Genomic DNA, 18,530 nt, shown 5'->3' with positions numbered 1-18,530 from the left:
AAATGACAAACTGAGAACAAACTGCTTGACAAATAAAGAGCATTTAACAGAAATACATCGATTTTTGTTTATTACACGTATGCACAGTCGAATTATTGTTGGTCAGTGGCAGAGAACTATTGGTGCTCGTATAAATAAAATACACAGCAACTTAGAAAACAAGTTTCAGTATTTACATCAAACACTAGCTCTATAAACCAAACACTGACTACATTTATCGCTATTTTACATTCACTTCAGAATAATTAATGGTCCAAAATTCAGACAGTGAGGACCGATGTGCTACAAATAAAATATTTGTGCAAAGAAGTATCTTTTGTAAATCTCCTTTCCCTCCTTAGGTTGCTTCAACTTTTTATAAAAAGTCTACCATCCTTGTCAATTCATCGCTCTGAAATTAAGATCCACATCCATCTTCTTGCTCCGACAGTTTTTAGCCAACCCACTGCGACTGACCTCAGCTAGCTGGCTGGCAGTTTAGCGCTGAAACCACTCTGTGGCTACAGCTGCAATGCCGCTTTCACGCTACACCTGGCTGCACTCGCCATCTTCTTGCTCCGACAGTTCGCTGATACCACACAAGGCCAAAGATTGGTTGATTTCCTCCAGAAAACCATTTGTGGAAGGACGTAAATGATCATTAACTTCTTCGTCATCAAAGCACCAGCCGGGCCAATCCACATTTACACCTTCTGCAAACACACTGAAAGGGGGAAACAGAAGGTCAAAGGTCATCATTCTTTCAACATTTACCGGGTCACAATCAGGTGACCCCTTAAAGAGCTTTTAGTCTACCTCAAGTCGGATGATGCATTTTTAATAAGCACATATATATAAAGCAATGTGCTTTCAGTGACAACATTAAAGATAAACATGCAGAATGTCCATGTTTACCATTATGTTGCTTTTAGTACAACATATTTATTGATGCTTTAAGGTGCACATCGCTCCGAGTGTAAAGCTGTGTAAACACAGGCTTAAAGTGTTAACTGAGTCTATAAAAAGATTAAAATTACATTTTATATTACTAATTTGACTCTGAAGAGTTGCAACTAATGTTACTAAACTGATGTAGAGGAGGCTATTTTAATTAACGGCGTAGTGAAGAAGAAGTTCAAAATAGTAAAAACAAAAACACAGTAAAAGTAACTCTATACTTCAGTACTTATATCTCTGTTTTCTATAGCATGTAGAATGATATATTAATACATATTATATAGATATTATATGTTACATAATACCTGTTATAATGTATAATGCATAAGCATTATGTATAATGTTATGTATAAAGATCCACAGTTTTCAATATTGTAAGAACACTAAATTAGAATGAATGTTCCAACAATAATTGAGGAATTATACATACTTTTTACTAACCAAAAGAACAATATTTAAATTTAGAAAAAAGTAAATAAAGATATTTTAGGAGTGCTGCTGACTCCGGCATAAAAAACGAACTTTAAAACAAGAAAAATGTTTTTTTTTCTCAGTGTTTTGTGAGAAAGAAATTTGCTTCATTATTATTCATTATGTTAATCAAAACCTAAGCGTGCTTATAGCACATTGAGGTTAGAGACAGTAACATTTCCACTGTAACAGAACGGTCTATTTGTTACCAGCCTACACCTCACTGAAAACTCATTTAAAGATTAGAAGCTTTATGGGCTTAAAGATATATTTAAAAGTGATGCGTGCTAACTCTGTCCACTATTTTAAGTCAGTGAGTTTTTTTAGTTAAATGTCTGATCTGCACTACAGCGTAAACTATTTGCTTCAACTCAGTCTGTCAGTATGTGGGGCACATGAGAGAAAGCAACCCACCCGACCCCACTGTGGTCTTTACTGTGGTAAGTGCAGTATGCAGCAGAAATCAGCAGCAATGCAAAGCATTATGAAGATACAAATACTGTAATACCACAAGTGACTTCAAATGTCAATGGAAATTTTAATGTAACAAATCTTCTTTGAACATTATGGAAAACTGTGGCTTTTAAGGCTCAATTTGCTCTGTTTCATCTTGATAACTTAGCTATTCTGAGGAAAGCTTTTATACCCATAACGATCTAAAGATAAAATATGTAATATGTAAATCTTTTGAGTTGATATGATAGGTGCATGTTTTCTCTGATTGTTGTCTGTGTGTGACAGTAAATGTTCAGGGCTGTTGTTTTACATGTATTCCTTATGTCTTTATTCTTAGAGGATGAAAATCACTTGCCTGGCAGTAATCACTTGTTTTTAAATGTTCAGTAGTCCTGGTAGTGCTTGTTTACAGCTCTGTGTTTATTCTCGGACTCTACTAGAGTAGCTTTGCATGATTCACAGTTCAAAAATTTATCTTGTAATGGGCTTTGTTCCAGCCTCAGGCTGAAATAAGCCAGCTTTCTTCTCATTAATGCCTCTAAAAAATAAAAGTTTTCTGAACAGCAGGTGGGTGGGGTGCACGCTCTTACAGTCAGTGCAGTGTGCCTGAGAAGACCATATTAGGGATATGGCCCCTCTTTGACGTCATTCGTAGGTTGAAACGAACATTTAGAGCGAAACAAAAGCCTGAGCTTTTCATTTGCGGGGATTAGATAAATGACAGAAAATGGAGGAGGATAAAAGGTCCCTTTTAAATAAAATGTGAATAAGAATGAAAACAAAGGGAACTTATCACTGCCATATACTGACCTGTTCCCCTGCTCATCTTCATCTCCATCTACCAGCTGCTCCTTCCATCCTTGACTCACGCTGAGGGCCTTGGGTCTTGCTACTTCCACTTCCTCCAAGTCTGTGTCTCTGTCTCCATCACTGCGTGACGGCGAAGATGTGGCAGAAAATGAGGGAGAAGGAGAAGGGTATCTTGACCTCAGAGTTGTTGTTTTTAAATTTCTGTCTTTTTTAAATCCTCCTCTCCCCCTGTCTCTGTCTTTCGCTCTTTCTAAAAGGCCCTCCAGTCGTGAGGAATGTTCATCGTCTGTTTGGGGTGGCGTGTGTAAGCTACTGGGGCGAAGTTTGGCTTTTCCTTTTGGTTTCATGTTGGAAACAGAAGAACTTCTGTGGGTTTTTATTTTGGGCTTTTTGTTTTCCAACTTCCTGTCAGGCAGCTCAGATTCAGAGAAGGCTTGGGGATCAGAAAAGACTCTATCATTCCAAAACGTGTCTGGGTTTGACTTCAGGGTGCCCAGTTTGAGTGTCTGCTGTGGATCAGATTGGCAGGGCATGTAGATAGGAAGAGAGTTTCTTTTCAGCTTTGGGTTGTAGTCTGAGCCAAAATTAGAGGAAGAGTAGTTGTTTGAAGCAGCCCCAGTTTGTTCCAAACTCTGAAAAAACTCCTTAGATGTGCGAAAAGTGGCTGGATTTGTGCTGACTGGTCTCCTCCGTTGTATCCCAGGAGACTTTATATTTCTGGAGACCCACGCCTGTTGAGGTGTCTTAGTGTCTCCAAACAGACTGCCACTGGAATTTCTCCCTGCGTCCTGGTTCACGGAGAGGGAATCTGAGTCTTTTCTTGTTAATATTTCTTGTTGAGTCTGCTGTCTTAAAAACTCAGGTCCCTTCATTATTATCGGTTGATAATTAGATTGTAAAGTGTCATCTTCATTTGTTGGGTAGTCAACATCTGGGAGTTCACCTGGTAAAAAACTGTATTTTCTTACGGTGTTGTGTTTAAATGGCAGTGCAGCACTTGTGAGAGAATCCAGAGGAGGGAAAGACTGTCTCAAAGTCATGCTCTGCTCCTCTGTCATCTGAGATTCAACAATTCTGTCTTCATCCTCCCCCTGGTTTCCACTTTGATCATGTCTCACTCCCAATTCTATCCATTCATGTCCCCTGAAAGCCGGTGAACGCCTCTTGCGCCCGATTTTGTCCTCAGTGTAATTGGGCTCTGTGCACCAAAAAGGTAACTCACTTTTATTAGTGGTCATCTCATCTGGAGATTGATACGGTTCTGGCTCTGCCAACCCATTTATCAAGTTAGAGATAAAAGTATCATCAGTGGATTCGTCCATCGAGGTCTCCATTCCTGGCTGTGCAACAGGTTGTTCTTCTGTCTCCACATCGTCTGTCTTTGCTTCTTTAACAGGGTTTTCATTTTGCTGGTTTGTCTCTGTCTCCTGTCTGTGGTGCTCTGCCTCTCTCAACTGCCTCAGTGTTTCCTAACAAACCATCCAAAGAAAAAAAGTGACTCAACTGGTTCACACATAAAAACACCCATTTACCACCTACTGGTTCCACACATTTCCACCAAAATGTTGAAAGTACTGCCGTCACGCTCTAACGAAGGAGCTACGACATGAAATTAATAAATGGCTTGCAAATGCAGCCCACAGATTCTATCTGCCATTCATTTTTACATGAAGTACCCCAAGTTCTACTAGCAATACTATGTCAATACTATGTTTTAGATGTTTTATGAAACTGGATTGAATTGTGGGCGGGTACTGAAAAGGCACCTTTGAAAATAAAAGCCTATTTTAAATTCTTAATTTCTTTTACTGGACTTTCTCAAGATAAAATTTAACCAGGATCTGCAGTTTGGGACAAATCTCCCCGTTTGGGGCAGTACAAAAAAATCAGGCAGTCTTGTAAAGTTTTTCGCAGGACTTAAAATGAATTTTTTTTATCAAAAAACAAATGCTAGATAGACCAAATATGACAAGTTGTGCAACAAAAATGAAAATATCCGTGGATATATCAGTGAAAATATCACATCAACACAAGCCAAATTCAGGAGGTTCAGGATCGGACTCTAATCATAACTGAAAAAAAAATAATTTTGTTATATATATGCATATTTTTAATTTTTGGAGCCAACTTTGCAGATAGTCTGATAACTCAGATTTAGTTCAAAATATATTGGAAGGCATTAAAAACACAACAATGTGCTGCACAGTCACTTCACATGCCGGCCTTTTTCCACTGCTCTACATACCACTGACATAGACTGGGTATCAACAAGAACATCCGCTTAAGCTGAGACAAAACATAACTCAAGTGCACAATGATACATTTCCACTGAGAAGATGGAAAATTATGCAAAGCAGGACAGTAAAAAGTAGGCATGCATTCTTGCAGCTTTCTGTTCTAACAGGTGACGACAAAGTAACTTTTATCCATCCTTCCTTTTATCCCCAGTGTACAGCAGCTGAGCTGTTCTGGTCCCCTCCCCAATTGGACCAGTAGTGACATGTTTAGTTTTCCTTAAACAGCTGGCTGCCTGAGTAGTGTCCAAAAATGATATGGGTTTCTCTGCTAACAAGGCCAGGGATGGAGTTGCTCTCACTTCTGGAAATCTGGCAGAATTAAATATTTTTCTGGAGGAATTTAAAAAAAGATTCCAAAACATGACTATCCAGAGTCATGACTGAAAATAGGTCACTGAGCTTGTGTCTTATTTATATCAGTGTTAAAATAGCAACACTGTAACACTGAATGGCTGCAATAAGAAGATGCTTTTAAAGTTCTGTCAACTATGTGGGGTCTAAACCAAAACCTGACACTGTCATTCTCATAGCAAAGGGTATGGTGCTCTTACAGATAAAGTTTAAGCCAGACTACAAAGATTTCAAAATTTCTAATATTTTATTTTATTTTCTGATACCTTCGCTTGGTCGATGGTGGACACCCATATGGAGCAATTCTCTGAGGTGCTGGCGACAAGTATGACGACATTCATAGCACTCTGAAGCTCACCTACCTCCACAAGGAGAAATGAATCTGAGAGAAGCAGACAGACAGTTAGATTGTTCTTTTTATAATAATTAAGCTACATCCAAGTGTCTCGACTCTAGTCTAAAAGAAAGTGCTACACACAGCCATCTTTCAGTGGTATGCAGTACATCCTGTCGAGAGCCAGAGGAGGTCGAACCACCTTCAGCCGCTCTGTTTTCTTCTGGACTTTGGTGAGTAGAAGCACATCTGAGAAAAGCAGAGCCACCAACTCCAGCTACATCATACCAAGAAAAGGGGAAAAAATTAATAAATACAAAGTAATTTGTAGTAGTTTTGAGGAACGCAAATTAAAATCATAATAATTAAGTGCACAGTTTTTGCTCACTTTACTGTCTTTCCTGCCTCGAACCTTCAAGCTCTCCTCACGCAGCAGCTTGCGTACAACTTCAGAACCTACACCTTTGATGGGGCACGTTAGGTCAAACTTGCAGACTTCTCGGACATGCTGTCAATGAAATCAACCTCATGTAAATATCAAAAGCATTTCAAAAGAATAGAGGTAATATCTTTTTGAGTTTCCTGTTCACTACATTACACGCACTAGTGATTATAAACTCAACACTGACCTGCTGCATCTCACCAATATGTAACCCACTCTTGTGTGAATCCCACCATTTAGAAAACCACAACAATAAACTCAGTGCCCACAGAACTTAGTCATTACAGCACTTCGTGCTTTACATCCACAAAACAAGGTAAACACAGATGTGACATCTAAGCTCTCGCATCTTTGAATTAAACTTTTTCTCTTCTCCAGATTTCAAGCCACACAAACATCAATGCACTTTTTATGTATAATGCACTGTGTAGACTTTATTGCAGTAAAACAAAAGTACACTTTCAACACAGAATGTCCTCTGGGCTTAAGAATGAAGTAAGTCTGTTTATTTTTTGTTGAAAGGTCAATCCATAAGCTACAAAATAACTCCAAAGAACAGAAAAAAGTGACAAAATGATGACAAAGATGTGTTTTACCCTGTCGATTTCCTCATTTAGTCCATCCACCTCATACCCATCCAACCTCTGAGCAGAGATGTTGAGTGCGTGTTGCTCATCTTTTAGTTGCAGGTAGTCATTGATACCTTCCAAAAAATTATTTACACTGAACAACTGTACAGGGGAACAGACAAAGGAGGCCAGTGTGATGCAATGACTCACATATTGCATCTATAAAGGGAAAAACATTCTGTGGTGAATTTAAAAGGATTTTATTTAAAGGTATCTAATCCTCACCATGCCTCTGAGTGTGTGCTCCACAGGAGGGTCCTGAGTGTGTTTGAGCACAGCTTTGAGCAGCAGGGGATACTTTGTGATCCTCTGATGGGGTTTGGCCTGCATGTCTCCAAGACGCATCCGATCGCCCTGAGGATGATTCTCTACCCACTGGAAAGGACAAAAAAACACAAGAATATAAACTCAACTTGATGCTTTCAAAATAAAACTGATAGCCTGACAACCAAGTTTCTTAAAACTATCCAGTTAAGTTCAAGACTCATTGTAATAATGCAGAATTTGTGTAGTTTTGCCTCTGTACAGCACAACAGCGGATGTTACGTGACTAAACAGCAGGCATTCAACTTCAATTCAATGGGTTCAAGAAAAAAAATTAATTATTCAGCAATTTAGAAAAAATTTCTTTACGCATCTAGACAGAGTGACAAACAGTTTCATGGTCTGTTGTTATTTCTTCACAATGAAGCAGTCATAATATCTGCAAGTGATTCAAAGTTCCCAGTAATTTTGAATACGAGGCCCAAAGAGATGTGAGGGAAAGTGAAATAGATCTGTCACAATGTCTTGTGTGACAGAATTATTTCCACGTTTAAGACAAACAAGACCAACAACAACACAGCAACTAATCAGGTCATAAACATTGTCAAGGAGGTGGCTGCATCATTATCAACATCTACAATCAACAGACGCCTCCATGAGTGCAAATATAGCACATTTACAACAATGCGCAAACCACTGGGTACGCTTAAGAGCAGGAAGGACAGATTAGATTTTTCCATAAAACTACATATGCTACATATATCAGACTTATCCGAATGCTACAAAACCGATCGGGCAGGGCTTCACAGTGCAAATGGATAGTGACCCGAAGCAAACTGGAAAAGCAGTCCAAGAGTTTCTCAAGGCAAAGACACGACACGTTCTGCAATGGTCAAGTCAGTCACATCAAACAGAGCAGCTTTTCAGTTACTGAAGATAAAACGGAAGGCGGAAAAAAGAAAACCACAAACAGCAGCAACTGAATTTTGCTTCACTGAAGGCCTGGCAGAGCATCTCAGGGAAACAGCATTTAATGATGTCCATGGCTTCTACACTTTGTTAAACCCTTTGAATTACAGCAAGTCCTGCTGTACCACCACGAGTAATCGATGGAAGGAGCAGATTCAAAGAAAGTCAATTCAATCACATATTGATCATTTGATTAAAAACCCACTGTGGTGATGTGGAGAGACAGAATTGAAAAAAAAAACCTGTCTTTATCTAACGAATGCACTAATTATATATTTGATAAAATCATCGACTTCACAGTGATTAAACAAGAAGGTGAAGACAATTCACAGAAGTCTCTGATTTCTCTATAATTTTATTAATGAACTGCCAGAAGACTCTGTGACTGATATCAGAACCACCTCTAAAACCTTCTGAATGAAACTATAACTGGAAAAAGAAAAAAACCTTAAATGAGTTATTTTTGTTTTAACAGCCACACCCTCATTGCCCAGTAAGCGCCAGTTCTTGGTAAAGGAAGGCTTTAACTGTTAAACACAAGGTAGCACTAGCTGATTCTGCTGGAAATATCTACAAATATAGAACTGGTTTTAGTTTAAATATGATTATGTTCATCTAAAGGTACTTTCTGACTCGTCACAGCGATGTTTGTGATGATTCTGATTTTTTCGACACCAGACGTGACCATCCCCACAAGGATTTCGCTTCTTCTCTCAGGGACAAAGTGAGGATCGTTTGCCTGTTAGCCAAATATGTAAGAGGTGTTGTAGGTCACACTCTTCTTGCAGCCTCTTTTCCCATAAATCTTCTGCACAAATCTTTGTGAACTAGATATCTTTCACACCGCTGTTAAGGCTGAATCATTTGGAGAAGACGTTGGTGCCCGTCAGGAAGCAGCTCTAAGAAGTCGCCCACAAGCTTATGAAAACATTACAAACCACAAAACACAACCAATAGCAACTGAACTTTTAGTCAGTCATTAAAATGAATTACATTGAAATAATAACTGGGTTAGTGTGGGAGAGCAATTCTTTGATCTTCAGATGTATAGAATGCATGCACAGGCTGTATATGGATGTTACTGCTGCTTCACTGTACCTGGACGTAAGTGGAGAAATGTAGGTTGTTCTCCATCTGCCTGCGCGAGAATTCAAGATTGTCTTCCTCCTTCAGGCAGTATTCATGATAGGAAGAGAAGCGTTTATGAAACTGGGGGAAAAAAGAAAAGGATAAGTCCCCATAAAGTCACATCAGTATGTTTATCATTATTATTAACGATGCAGAGGTTAGCGCTAGCTTTAACGCCGCCATCTAGTTAAATATGCCTTTTTAACCCTTGGATACTTCACTTTGCTCCATTGTGACGCACATGAAGAGCTTCAAATTTCCCTGTTGCATGAACAGTTACGCCCATAGTTTGTTGGACAAAGACACCATTTCTTTGCAGTTTTGCCTCTGTACACCACCGCAGTGAATTATTACTCAAATAATAAACATGTGATTGAAGTGCAGACTTGGATACTTGGTTTAGTTTTATCTACAGTAACTGTAAAAGCTGCTGTTTCAGGTTGAGACCTGGTGACTGACTTGACCATTTCAGAATATCCCATTTCTTTGCTTTGAGAAACCCTCGGGTTGCTTTTTTTTAGTCCTCATCCTTTTGCAGTCTGATCAGTTTTACAACATATGGATGAATGCTGAGTACTGTTTAATCTGGCTACCTTGTTCTTCAGTATACCCAGCGGTTTGCACCTTGCTGTAAACCCTCTGCATTTAAATTCATCAAGGCGTCACTTGATTGTAGACGGTGACAATAGTACACCTACCTCCCCACAAGTGTTATTGACTCGGTTAGATGTTGTGAAGTTGTTTTTTCTTAATCATGGAAGTAATTCACTAATAATAATATACAGTAATAATATAAAAATGAGCATTATAAGATAATAACCTTGTCATCATGCACTTTAGTTATCTTCCTCGGTCTTTCTTTTGGTTGAGCTGAGCTGGTTCACATAGTCTTTATTTTTAAGACTGTACCTTCTTTACTTATTGGTTTATTTATCTGTCTTGGTTTTCTTTTCTTTTTCAGTCCAGTGATGACCTCCCTCACTTGCATCGACACCTCTTTGACTTTCGATGCTTTCTGGAGCAGTCTAATTTGTCCTTCCTGTTCTTGCGCATAACCAGCGGTTTGCATCTGGTTATAAACCTGTTTATTGTTCAAGAAGGCGTAGATCTTTATAATGATATCCCCCCTCACCCACTTCACTTACCCCCCCACCCACTTCACAAACTCCCCACCCTCATACTATGTTCTTGACTCGGTTAGTTGTTGTCTTAACTGTGGAAATAATTCTGTCATCATGCACTTTGCCATTTTCTTCTGTGGTCTTTCCGGTCTACTGTTTGTACTGTCGCTCTGATAAGTTTGTGTGGAGTTTTCAGTGACAGCCTCCCTCACTTGCACTGTCAACTTTGGGCCTTATATTTAAAATTACTTTGAAAAGCTTTAAAACAAAAACCCAGCACTTCAAAAATTGTGTCTGGTTCATTTGCCATGAAAGAACAAGCCAACAGATATCAGCTGGCCATAAAACTGTCCATCAGTCAGGTGTGCATTTTTACAAGTTTGTAAAAATGGAGGACTTTGTATACAAATGTCTGTAATGCCCCAAAGAGTTTATGCAAGGTTTTTGCAAAACCCATAAATTAAAGCTCAGAGTCTGCTCTTCAATTGCATCTTAACTGCTTCATTTAAAATCCACGGTGATGGTGTACAGAGGCAAAACCACAAAAACTGTGTCTTTGTCCTAAAACAATATGCACATAAATTTATACAAGTAGGCCTAGAAAAATGGCAGAATATATAAACATATCCCAAGTGTTTCCACCTGCAGGACTACTTTTATGTATTACTTCATTGTACGTGAGTAAATGTGCTTATATGTCATACATCTGGTGGATGTTTTGTTCCAAAACAACGTGCAGAAAAGCAAACTCATGTGGAAACAAAACCTGTACCCACATAGAGGTGAAGCATGATGTAAGAGGTGCAAATGAAGGGGGGAGACTCTATAACTGACCGGTAATATAAACTGTCTGCACGTACAGTATCATTCAGACTGGAGGGGAGGGGGGGGGGGGACTTACCTGGAGACATCCAGGGTCTAACCTCATGGGGTCAAAGGGCTTGCCTGTTTTTCGCGCTTCCTGTAACATCGGATAAACCACCTCCTGCCAGAACTGCTGATGTTCTTCGAGGATGGAGGGGAGGTTGGAGAAAAGCTGCTCGGGGGTCACCTTTTAAAACAGGAAGTGCGACAAAAATAAAAACATGTGTTTAACTCCCCTGCTTTGCTATATTTTCCGACTTCTCAGTGGAAATGTGTTGTTGTGCTACATGTTCCACTTGCACTCGAGTTGTATTTTGCCTCATCTTAAGCGGATGTTCTCGTTGTTAATCAATCTATGTCAGTGGTAAGCAGAACAGCGGAAAATAAGTCCTGCAGGTGAAGTGACTGTGCAGCAAACTGTTGTGTTTTTAGTATTTAAATGATAATGCATGCTTTGCACACTGACCTCCTGGAGAAATCCTTTTTGGTGCAATTGGACAAGAGCCGCAATAACCAACTGTGGGAGGCAGACACAACTTTGTTATACATCCTGTTGAAACTCCCTTTCTCCGCTCTGAAACTTTAATGTAACTGACTGTAAGCAGCTAGAGAGTGACATCTTACGTCTTTTATAATAAGCAGCTTGTTGATGAAGGTGAGTTCAGTATAGACAAACTCCCACAGCGCCTCCTGCTGGTGTCTCTGCATTTTTGACATTGTCTGAAAAGAGGAAGCAGAAGAAATGTCAGGGTCATCAGAAAGAATGTCAAATGTGCATATTGTGTAATGATTATTGCCATCAACGAGTCCCACAGCCAGAATAAGGCCAACAGAGTATCAGTTCCTCTATTACTGTTTGCCACCCCCACAGCCAACAGTTCACACGGGACACAAGCTCAATTGTTCCTGCCAGTAAAATGTGCTTTTATTTCCTAAAAAGGCAGTGCATAAGAAGCATGTACAATGGCATGGTTTACTGAAATAAACAATTTGTGGACTTCATTTAGACCACATGAGAATAAACTACAGGATGTCAGGCCTTGGCCAATGAATTGATCTGTTTTGTTCTTTTAATTTGATTTGTTGGCAGTAAGAAAAAGAAATATATATATAACGATAGGGCCCGTACTGAATGAGACTGCACTATATCTGTCCAGCTCGTCTCCAGCGTGGTTCCCTGACTTTCCTCGTTCCATCTCCACCTGAGATCCTCTGACAGAGAGAAGGCCTCCAGGACTTGCTTCAACCCATCCAGTTGACTTCGCTCCTGGGAAGTTGTCATAAACCATGAGAATAAATAAATAACAAAGAAGAAGAAAATAATCAGGCAGGGAAATGAGGGGAAAATATGACGCTCTACTGAATCAGTCCTTCCTTAATAGAAATAGATGTTAGTTTTGGCCACAGGTACATCTAAAAGTATGACAGTGGAACAGAATGAACTGCACTGCTGCTGTGAATTTGGGCGTTTGAGTGGGCGTTTGAGTGGGCGGTTGCCTTTACAGCAAGTCTGTATCTGTTCCTTAGAAAACCAGTATGTAGTTTGATGAGCACAGCACAATACCTCAGACGCTTTGTCAGACACTCCCTGGCTGAACAGGACTTGTTTGAGTGCAGTTCTGGGTTTGGCTCCTGCAGAAGTTCCTTTACTCAGAGTTCCAAAGTCATTCGCGACCTTTTGCTTCGTTCGCCTCTGGAAGCACAAAAATGCAGCGGGACATGTGAGCATGTATGCACAAGAGAGGTTTGCAATGAAAATAAATGAACTGAAACAGTGTAACACACCTAGAACTGAATCTAAACTTAATGCACGGTACTTCGGTACAGAAGAAGTATTTTACAAGTCAAGGTTTTTGACATCTTAGTGAAAGTACAGGGATTTTTATCAATAAAACATTTAAATAGTCAAAGTAAGAGTGCTTCAAGTGCCAATTTATAATTTTCATAATGACATATTTTTAATATTTAAGTTGCATAAAGTGCTGATCTCTATAAAAATCAGTATAATGTATGAAAAATACTTCAACTGGTTTTAAATACTAAGTTGTCCAGAATAAGTCAATAAGCTGCAAAACAAAAAAGGAATAATGGGTTTCAGCCTATAAACATATACAAGAAAATTACCTTAATTAAAGTACTCAAGTAAATCTACTTAATTTAACCCCCACTGGTGCCAGAACAGTAGGCTTGCCCCATCCTTACAATTCTGTCCCACTCCACTTGCCTGATAGCCGATTGTGCTGTACTTGTGTTTGTCTGCTGCCCTCTTGTGGTGGATGTTTAGGTCTGCAGCTTTCCCGTCAACGACATCAGGCTCTCTGGTTTCCGTCTCCCTCTGCCTCTCTCCATCCACAGTCTGCAGCACCGTTTCTTCCATTGGTGATTCACTCCCCCCTCCGTTGTTTACATGCTGTGCGTTTGGGATAAGGCTAAAGAGGAGCACACAGAGTTACTCAGTGCCATTATAAAGTGTGTGATGACTTCTTCAAAAAGAAAACAGTCCTTTCACAGGACTTTTATTAGGACTTTTTTTTAAATCCAATGAGTAAATGCACATCAGACTCACAACCTAGATATAATGATAAACTGAATTATCATTAAACTCAGTGGCAAGCTCCAGATCATTCATGGCAAATCCCACTTTAAAAATACTTTTCAGGATTCCCATCAGTGACACAGTTTGAGTGTAAGCAATCAGTCCAAATGAACAGCTAACAGTCCAACATAAATGCACAGCAAAAGGTACGCCATTTAGAGCCTTGTTTCATTTTAAATAGTCTTAAAAAAATACGTAAAATTAAGAAAACTCAATACATGTCAGAACTTATAATTGTGTTCATTTATTTAAAGATTTAATTTAACTTAAACAATTTAAGTTTATTTAAGTGTCGTTCTGGTCTGCTGCTCGCCGCCCTCGCAGGAACCCTGATTGGGCTGTCAACCATCAATCTCTAGCCCACCTGCCCAAGGCGCCCACCGCGATTAGCAAAAAAGAAAATACTCCACTCAACTTCGGTCTTCTAAACATTCGTTCATTGACGAGTAAGGGACCTCTCATCCAAGACCTCCTATCGGACCGTAAGTTTGACTTTTTCTGCTTAACTGAAACCTGGCAACAACCTGATGACTTTTCTCAGCTAAATGAATCTACTCCTCTGGGGTTTGTTTACTTTTCCAAACCCCGCTGCTCAGGTCGTGGGGGTGGTCTCGCGATCTTTTTTCACCAGCACTTGAAAGTCCTGTCAGTTAATGTTGATTCCTTTAGTTCTCTAGAGGTCCTTGCATGTGAGCTGACTGGACCCATTCCCACCATCATAGCTACTGTATACCTCCCCCCCCCCCCCCCAAAACCTAACCCTGTCTTCCTCAGTGACTTTGCTAATTTACTAACCCATTTTTCATCTCTCTCCCCAAATGTGATCTTGGTGGGAGATTTCAAAGTTCACGTGGACAATAATGACCTTCTGCTCACCAGAGACTTTTCCTCCTGTCTCGAAGGCTCTGAATTTAAGCAATTTATCGACTTCCCCACTCACTCTAAAGGACACACCCTGGACTTGGTCTGCTGTTCTGGTCTTACTCCCTCGAATCTTTCTGCTACTGAAATCCCCATAACTGACCACTTCCTCCTTTCATCTAACCTCACTCTCTGCTGCTCTTCTACCAAGCCAACCCGTCTCATCTCGTTCCGCAACATCAAGAACATTGATATGGACATTCTCGCTACCAGTTTGGACAATGTTCAGATTCCGGACTTCTATTCTACTCCTGATGATTTGTTGTTATATTATAATAATTGTCTATGCACTGTCCTTGATTCTCTGGCTCCTGTAAAAACCCACTCTGTTTCCTTCGCTCGCTCTGCTCCCTGGTTTACCTCTGACCTCTGAGCTCTGAAGGCCAAAGCTCGGCAGCTAGAGCGTAAATATAAGAAATCTGGTTTAACTGTTGATTCAGAAATCTATAAATATCACGTACTTCAGTATAAAGACTCCATCAGCAAGGCCAAACAAAGCTTCTACTCTGGTATTATCAGTTCTTATGAGGGTAATGCAAGGACTGTTTTCAGTTCTCAACAAACTAATTCAACCCCCCAACGCTTTACCACCGCACTTCTATTCCTCTGAAACCTGCAACTCCTTGATGCTGTTCTGGACTACGAAAATCAATAACATCCACCAGCAACTCAGATCAAATGTTGTGTCTGCGCCCTCTCCAGAACCTTTTCTCCTTTTTGAGCCATTTTCCACTTTTCATCTTCCAGATTTATCTGATATTTCCGAGTTCATATGTAAATCAAAGCCTGCCACATGTCATCTTGACCCCATGCCCACAGGGCTTGTGAAATCCTGCCTCTCTTCTTTACTCCCACTCATCTCTGCTATCATTCACTCTTCTCTCACCACCGATATCGTTCCCTCCTTATTCAAGACTGCTCCAGTCACTCCTATACTGAAAAACCCTTCTTTAGATCCTAACAACTTTAACAACCTCCGTCCGATTTCCAATCTACCCTTCATTTCTAAGATACTCGAAAAAGTGGTTGCAGGTCAACTTCATTTACACCTGGTTAATAATAACATCTACGAGAGATTTCAATCTGGTTTTCGCTCATGTCACAGTACAGAAATTGCTTTACTTAAAGTCACTAACGATCTTCTAATCGGAGCTGACTCTGGTCTTCTCACCATTCTCGTCCTTTTAGATCTGAGCTCAGCCTTCAACACCATTTCTCACTCTGTCCTTCTAAGCAGACTTTCCTCTCTCGGCATCTCTGACACACCCCTCGCCTGGTTTCAATCATATCTCCTCGACCGTTCCCAGTTTATTCAACTAAGATCATTCCGCTCTCGTCTATTCCTTGTCCCCTCTGGTGTACCACAAGGCTCAGTTTTAGGCCCTCTTCTCTTCATAATATACATCCTCCCTCTAGGTACAATTTTCCGCAAATTTGATCTTCAGTTTCACTGTTTTGCTGATGACACCCAGTTATATCTCTCTTGCAAACCTGATTCCTCCCTCCCACCTTCCTCCCTTTCAGAATGTCTATCCGAGTTAAAATCCTGGTTTGCCTCTAATTTTCTAAAGCTCAATGAGGATAAAACTGAGATCCTCCTTATTGGCACCAAATCCAACCTTTTGAAGGCGAACCATTTCTCACTCACCATCGATAACTCCACAGTTTTCCCTTCTCCTCAGGTTAAGAGCCTTGGTGTCATCCTAGACAGTTCACTTTCCTATAAATCTCACATCAATATTCTCACCCGTTCTGCCTACTTCCATCTACATAACATTTACAGATTGCTTCCTTCTCTTTCCATCCAGTCTACGTCCATTCTTGTCCACAGTCTTGTTACCTCCCGTATTGACTACTGCAGTTCTCTTCTGCATGGTCTCCCCCAAAAATCCCTCCATAAGCTTCAACTGGTTCAGAACTCTGCTGCTCGCATTACTACCAGAACCCCCTCCTACCAGCACATCACCCCTGTTCTTCGGGAACTTCACTGGCTCCCTGTGAAATTCCAGATAATATTCAAACTTCTTCTGGTCACCTTCAAGGCCATTCATAACCTCGCTCCTCCTTACCTTTCTGACCTGTTAACCACTACCTGTTCTGCCCGTTCACTTCGATCTTCTTCTTCTATCCAGCTTGCTGTACCTTCCTTCCGCCTCACCACCATGGGAAGCAGAGCTTTCAGCTGCTCTGCTCCCAGGCTGTGGAACTCTCTGCCCCCAGAAATAAGAAACATTGGTTCTCTCCCCCAACTCAAAACTCATCTGTTCAAATCTGCATATTCACTGTGAATCCACTGTTTGTTAATTTTATCTTGTGCTTTTGTTTTATTGTTCTTATTCTGCCATTGTTTTACTAAATGTTTTATCCTATTGTAAAGTGTCCTTGGGTGACTTGAAAGGCGCTCATAAATAAAATGTATTATTATTATTATTAAGACACATGGCAGATTTAATGACAAACGTATTTACTTCCAATAAAAAAGATTAAATAAGCAGGACAGTCACAAAAAAAAAAGACCAGATGACAAAACCAGTCAAATACACGTGAGCTCCTGTCTGAAGTGAGCGATGCTCTAATACTGACCCACATTCTGACTTTAAAGGATCAGAGTGACACGGCGAATACCAGCAGTGAGCCGTCTGAACAGACTGCTGATCGCACTGATTAAAACAGGACACCAGCAGTTTTTAATGACTCCAGGTGTCGTTACACAGCTGTGCGGGTCAGGGTGTCACACCTGGACTTATCTGTCATTATTTCTACCTTGTAACATTTCCTGCAGTAGCTTAAGCCCCCACTCCCCACTGCACCATTTACAGCTGTAGCCTGCGGTGTCATTGTTACACTGCCAGGATTAAAGCTTCAGGTGTGTTTTACATTAACACTTTTACTAGGATTCCTACTCTCATTTGGACAGTCTGAGAAAGTATCGTAAAAGCAAAGATTCTCACACGAGCAAACAGATTCAGTACACCGCACGCATCTGCTGTCACTCTACTGTCAAACATCAGCGCACTGACTCAAGTGCTTTCATCACCATGTCATACTTGTTTACAATCACTGCCTATATCCTACTGTAACTCAGTGATCAGTGAATTATAATTATATCGGAATTACAGCACTGGATCTTCTTTAAAACATGATGATTAGTCAATAAAGACAAGCATGTTGGTAATTTTATAACTTCAGCAAGCCAACAAATCAAATCAGAGTCCGTGAATCTACACATGAGCTCTGACGTGTCAGGGCCTTGCTGTGGTCAACACATAAAACAAACTGTTCCTTCAAAGAAGTGTCTACCCTTTAACCAACAGCTGTTTTAACAGATAAAATCATAAAGTTTACCTGGACTTGGCTGAATCCATTTTGTTTCACAGAGTCATCTTTGGTTTCTGTTAGCTTTCTCCACCTCCTTTCTTTCTAGCTTGCTTGTCCCTCCCTCCCTACTCTTTTCATCTGCACCCCTTCCTTCTGCAACTGGCCTGACAGGAACGACTGGATTCTGCAGTCAACAAATCAGCACTGAGGGTTGGTTAATGTGTCGCAGTTAAGGTGCTTAGTGAAGCGGAGGTGGTGCCTTGCTTCTTTGAAGGTGATCTGTTTTGTTGTTTCTTGTCAATCAGGATTATTGATCACCCCGAACAACCAGGAAAGTTTAAAAACAGCAGCAGAGTGTGTGCGTGTTCGTTCAGCTATTCATTATATGAGAAACCAATAAGGGATACAGAGACGAGATTCAGTGTTTTATATTGCATGCACAGGGAGTTATGGGGAAGAGGTCTAGGCAAAGGAATGTAGCTAAAGAAATAGAATTTTTATAAAACTATCAGGTTAGGTTAAAGCAAAACGTCCTTCCATTTAAAGCCACAGAAAGATAACATTTCGTGTTAATGATTAAAGCCCCGTTGGAATGCAGACTGGCAGCGTGCCTGCAGTGAAAT

At 40.3% G+C, this 18,530-nt stretch overlaps 1 protein-coding gene across 1 annotated transcript; it reads right to left on the bottom strand.

The window, feature by feature from the left end:
- Positions 1-67: 67 nt before the first annotated feature.
- Positions 68-18,054, bottom strand: plekhg6 (pleckstrin homology domain containing, family G (with RhoGef domain) member 6). Its single transcript, XM_080895750.1, has 15 exons — positions 17,935-18,054; positions 13,297-13,501; positions 12,637-12,765; positions 12,202-12,339; positions 11,697-11,792; positions 11,539-11,589; positions 11,110-11,259; positions 9,058-9,168; positions 6,952-7,101; positions 6,694-6,828; positions 6,044-6,163; positions 5,800-5,932; positions 5,588-5,703; positions 2,674-4,142; positions 68-703 (listed from the first exon to the last, which is right to left on the bottom strand). Exons 1-15 carry the CDS (start codon positions 17,952-17,954, stop codon positions 526-528), a joined length of 3,201 nt encoding a protein of 1,066 aa, XP_080751876.1. The 5' UTR covers positions 17,955-18,054; the 3' UTR covers positions 68-525.
- Between the last annotated feature and the right edge of the window lie 476 nt (positions 18,055-18,530).

Source organism: Rhamphochromis sp. 'chilingali', assembly GCF_963969265.1.
Source record: "Rhamphochromis sp. 'chilingali' genome assembly, chromosome: 11".
In the NCBI taxonomy this organism is placed as follows: domain Eukaryota; kingdom Metazoa; phylum Chordata; class Actinopteri; order Cichliformes; family Cichlidae; genus Rhamphochromis; species Rhamphochromis sp. 'chilingali'.
This window is presented reverse-complemented; position numbering and strand designations above follow the sequence as displayed.

Coding starts and splice junctions, on each gene's coding strand:
- plekhg6 (XM_080895750.1), bottom strand. CDS start 17,954: ATGGATTCAGCCAAGTCCAG. Junction 12,766..13,296: donor ACAGCACAATCGGCTATCAG/GCAAGTGGAGTG, acceptor TTGTGCTTCCAG/AGGCGAACGAAGCAAAAGGT. Junction 7,102..9,057: donor ATTTCTCCACTTACGTCCAG/GTACAGTGAAGC, acceptor TGTCCTTTCCAG/TGGGTAGAGAATCATCCTCA.